This window comes from Octodon degus, unplaced genomic scaffold (genome assembly GCF_000260255.1).
Source record: "Octodon degus isolate 3935 unplaced genomic scaffold, OctDeg1.0 scaffold00001, whole genome shotgun sequence".
NCBI classification, from domain to species: Eukaryota; Metazoa; Chordata; class Mammalia; order Rodentia; family Octodontidae; genus Octodon; species Octodon degus.
This window is the reverse complement of record NW_004524577.1, coordinates 23616048-23620614: the sequence shown is the minus strand read 5'-3', so window position 1 is coordinate 23620614 and position 4567 is coordinate 23616048. Positions and strand designations below refer to the sequence as shown.

The 4567-nt window shown below is 41.6% G+C and overlaps 1 protein-coding gene across 1 annotated transcript; it reads left to right on the top strand.

Moving 5' to 3' along the window:
• Window positions 1-2601: 2601 nt before the first annotated feature.
• LOC101566714 (small nuclear ribonucleoprotein Sm D1) lies at window positions 2602-3135 on the top strand. The gene has a single exon (XM_004623030.2). The coding sequence runs from the start codon at window positions 2665-2667 to the stop codon at window positions 3022-3024; it is 360 nt and encodes a 119-aa protein (XP_004623087.1). The 5' UTR covers window positions 2602-2664; the 3' UTR covers window positions 3025-3135.
• The last annotated feature ends 1432 nt before the right edge of the window (window positions 3136-4567 follow it).

Sequence of the window (4567 nt, the reverse complement as noted above, 5' to 3'; positions counted from 1 at the left end):
TCTCAGTAGCCTTCATGGGAATCCCTGGCCCCAATAGTTTCCTATCTCATGCCTAAATGATCCTCAATTCAAAAAATCTACAATAATATGCTTAAATTTTCTTTTCTCTCTTTCTCCTTTTTTACTTTTTATAATCTTTGATCAATTTTGCATGCTTATATCTGATAATCTGAACAACTAATTTGAAGACAACAATATGCAATATAATAACCATTGTTGAATTCCTATCATTTTGTTTTGTAAAATTCGGATCATTTCTAATGCTGCTTTTCTTTTTCTTACTACTTTTTATTTCCTTTTTTAAAAAAAACGTTTTGTTTCACTGGAGAAAAAAATCTACAGTAGAACTTGCAGCCTAACAAAACAAAAGCAAGCAGGCCACAGTGCAAGGGTTGTTCTCTCCACCCAAATTCCAATCCCCTTTCATTCTCCTAAGTCTCACTTTTAGAGTAGCTTGGGTGCAAGCAACATGAAGCGTTGTCTTCTGTCATCATCAGTAAACACGCAGTTGGTTGGGAGGACACTCAGCAACATAAAACATCAAAGAATACAGAAAGCCCAGCCTTGGAGATTGAGGCAGGCCAGGCTCAGGGTACAGTGGGCAGGTACCCTTATCACCACTCAAACTATTTTCAGGTATGATCTCACAAAATTCAGTGCTCAGTGCCCAGAGCCACCAGTTGATTTGCCTTCCTTGGGGGACAGGAGCTCCCAAGTATAGAGCAAAACTAGGAGGCTACCAAGAGGAGGGTCAAATCCAGTGCAGCACAGAGCCACCACTGTGGCCACACTAAGTCCATCAGTCTACAGACAACAAGCCACACAAGCATCCTTCCTGAGCAGTCTCTGCCATGATGGCTCTGTGAGGTAAGATAGGGAACTGGAGCTTTCCCAAGATCAGGATAAGAATGTTTCAGAGCAGCAACTTGGCCAAATCAATCGCCTTTCTTTTCTCTTCTTCTAGACTTCAGTAAGTACCTACCAGGCCACAGAAACATACAAGTGTACACTAAGCACTTCTCTTTCATCTGAACCACTGCAATAAACTCCATAGTTGTCCCTCTACTGTCACTTGTTTTCTCCCAATAATATTTGTTTTCTATACAGCAACCAAGTGATACTTTTTTTTTTTTGGTGGGACCGGGGATTGAACTCAGGCCCTTGCACTTGCCAGGGAAGTGCTTATTCCACTGAGCCATCTCCCCAGCCCTGATACCTTTAAAACACAAGTCAAATTTCATCAGCCTTCACCCCAAAGCCTTATAAAAGATACAATGTCTTCTGTGATCTGACCATAGCTCTTTCTCCTACCTCACTCCTGCTACCCCCTCAAGTCTTCCATGCCCACTATGTTCCAGCCAAATAGACTCCTTTCTGCATCTCTGCAGGTAAACGTTATAATTTAGAGAATGACTCCTGCCTCAGGACCTTTGCATACACTGTTCCTGCAGCTTGCAATACACTTCTCCCAGACACCCAAATGCCTCTGTCCCTACCTAACAGAGGCTTTTCTGGCCATACAAGCAAACTGATCTGTCCTAAGACTCTCAGTTTGCTTACCTTATGAAGTAATTAATTTCCAAACCCAAACACTTTTAGGAGTAAGAGAGATACTATTAATAATTACTCTAAGACAATGCAGGGTCACCTGAACTAATTTATTTTTCTTCATGGTATTTATCAATATCTATAATTATGTTATGTATCTACTTATCTGTTCATAGTCTGCCTTCTCCACTAAAATGTAAGTTCCTGGGCACCGGTCCTTTGTTTCATTAATTGCTCTATTTCAGAACGTAGAATAGTATCTGGTACCTAAAAAACATTCAATATACTTCCATCAAATTAATTAATGGACAAATAAACCCCTGTTATCTACTTAGCAACATGTTAAGTGGTATAGTAAAAATAGAGATGCTTAGCAAACAATTCTGGTTGTTTTGGGTTTTGTTTTTGTTTTTGTTTTGGTACTGGGGGTCAAACTCAGGCAGATGTTTATGCCACTGAGCTATATTCCTCTGAGACATTTATCAAACAATGCAATTCCAATAAGGCCTGTGGTGAACAGGCCTTATTTACAACCAGTCTGAGTTGGTATAATTGATAAGTAATTGGTGATTTAGATAAGAGAGGAAAAAATGATTATTTCAAAACATTCCAAGAAGTTGAGATTTGAGCTGAGTTCTAAAAAGCAGTTAGGTTTTAAGTAAGAAGAAGTAGAATAGGGGTTGGGGAGATGGCTCAGTAGAATAAACACTTGCCTAGCAAGCACAAGGGTCTGAGTTCAATCCCGGTCCCGCAAAAAAAAAAATAAAAAAAGAAGCAGAAGAAAGTCCTCTCAGGCTGATAATCATATAAACAGCTAAGAAGTCTGTCCTAACAGTTTTCTTTGATCTATACTCTCTTCCTAACAGTGGTGTTGCAGAATTTAAGAGACAGGAGAGACCACTGGAAAACAGGAGGATCATGTTAGGTGCATCTGACTCAGCCCGACTTCTGTCTGAAGGACTGAGCACTGAACAAAAGAAAGGCTCCAGGTTTTAATGCGTGTGGCTGGGAGTGAGCCTGTTTAGTGGCACAAAAGTAGGCAGGGGGCCGGGCTGCTGGATCTTGCTCGTAGTATTTTACGCGCAACCGGGTGGAAAGGCCGTCCGCGCCGCTAGGATGAAGCTCGTGAGATTTTTGATGAAACTGAGTCATGAAACTGTCACCATTGAATTGAAGAATGGAACACAGGTCCATGGAACAATCACAGGTGTAGACGTCAGCATGAATACACATCTAAAAGCTGTGAAGATGACCCTGAAGAACAGAGAGCCAGTGCAGCTGGAAACACTGAGCATTCGTGGGAATAACATTCGCTATTTCATTCTGCCAGACAGCTTGCCTCTGGACACGCTACTTGTGGATGTTGAACCTAAGGTGAAATCTAAGAAGAGGGAAGCTGTGGCAGGAAGAGGTCGAGGCCGAGGCCGAGGAAGAGGACGTGGCCGTGGCAGAGGACGAGGGGGTCCCAGGCGATAACGCCTCCCAAGATGACTGGTGCAGAAGTGACTGGGGCTATTTTTTGTACAGGTTTTGTTTGTCAGTTTTTAATAAACGTAATTGTGGGACAGAGTTGTCTGTTGACTATTACCAAGCTTAAGTTTTTGCAGTTTTTATTACATGTTTGTTGTATTTGTGAAATTAGCAGTACCAGCAGATCAATTCTCTTTTCTTTTTTTGGTGTTTTTTTCAGATTCTCAGTTCAGGCTGGCCTTGAACTAACTGAGTAGCCTAGTCTGGCCTCAGACCTGTGGTGATCTTCCTGCCTCAGCCTCCCAAGTGCTAGGATTACTGTTGTGTGTCTCCATGCCCAGTTTTTTTGGCAGGTCAGCTAATGGAAATGTTACTCGAGGCCTTCATACTAAAATGTATCCTCAGCCTTTTTTGTTTTTTGTTTTGAGACTGAATCTTGCTAAACTGCCTGCCTGGGCTCGAATTTATGATCCTCATGCCTCCACCCCAGAGTACAAGTATCACACGTGTGCTTGGACATTTTAAGCTTGAACTAAAAAAAAAAAAATTTGTTTATAGTGTTTGAACTGAGACTTTTCTCTTAGTGATTATACATGGAATAAACACCTTTTTACTTCACATGCAAAAAAAAAAAAAAAAGTAGGCAGGGTTATAGACAAAGGCACTCATTCACATAGTATCAGTTTTGTAACCATTTGAATCTTGTGGGGACAAGAGGATGTCATAAATATGGAGGTTGCAGATGTCTTGGGGTGCTACAGGCATTCCTCTCAGAAATACAGCAGAAGTCAGCCTTAAAGGAAAGCAGATCCCAGTGGGAACAGAATGCCACAGGACTCTGTTTATAGAAATATAGTTATTAATCTTATCTGTTACCTTGCAGAAGTAGATATTTCCAGGGAGGGCAATTCAGAAGAGAGTTAAGCTTGGTCTTCTTATGAGTTCTGCTTTATTGGGACATGTTAGGTTTGCAGTGCCTCAGGAGATGTCCAGCTCATATTTGGAAGTTGGAGTTTGGAGCTTGGCCTCAAGACCTAGAATTGGAAGTCATCCATAAAGATAATAAATACCATGGATGCCATCCAAGAAGTTGTGGCTCTCCTTAAAGCTTAGCCTAATGCTCTCTGCCATCCTGTCCTTAGACCGAAGACAGTACACTCAGATCCACATAACCCACCTCAGATCAGCTGAGTGGCTATTGTGCAAGGCAAGCAGATCCCAGCATCTTTCAGGTGGGGCTGGTCTTACTCTACCAGGGGCCAGTCTGGACCAGGGGGCTGGGAAGCAGATGACCTTGCATCTCAGTTTGCAGGACAATCCTAGCATGTATCCAGTCATCCCAGCAACATTATTAATAGCACCTCTTTCATTCTTAACATCATCCCAGTGTACATGATAAATTACACAGTCAATCTACTAATTCCTCAAATGACAAATTGCCCAAATAACCAATTTCCTGAATGACCCATTCCCCAAATGACCAATTTGCCTAATGTCATTTCGTCCTTTAACTCTCTAGTTTAGTTGATTGGTTTTCATTTTGCTTTCA

Coding starts and splice junctions, on each gene's coding strand:
- LOC101566714 (XM_004623030.2), top strand. CDS start 2,665: ATGAAGCTCGTGAGATTTTTGATGAAACTGAGTCATGAAACTGTCACC.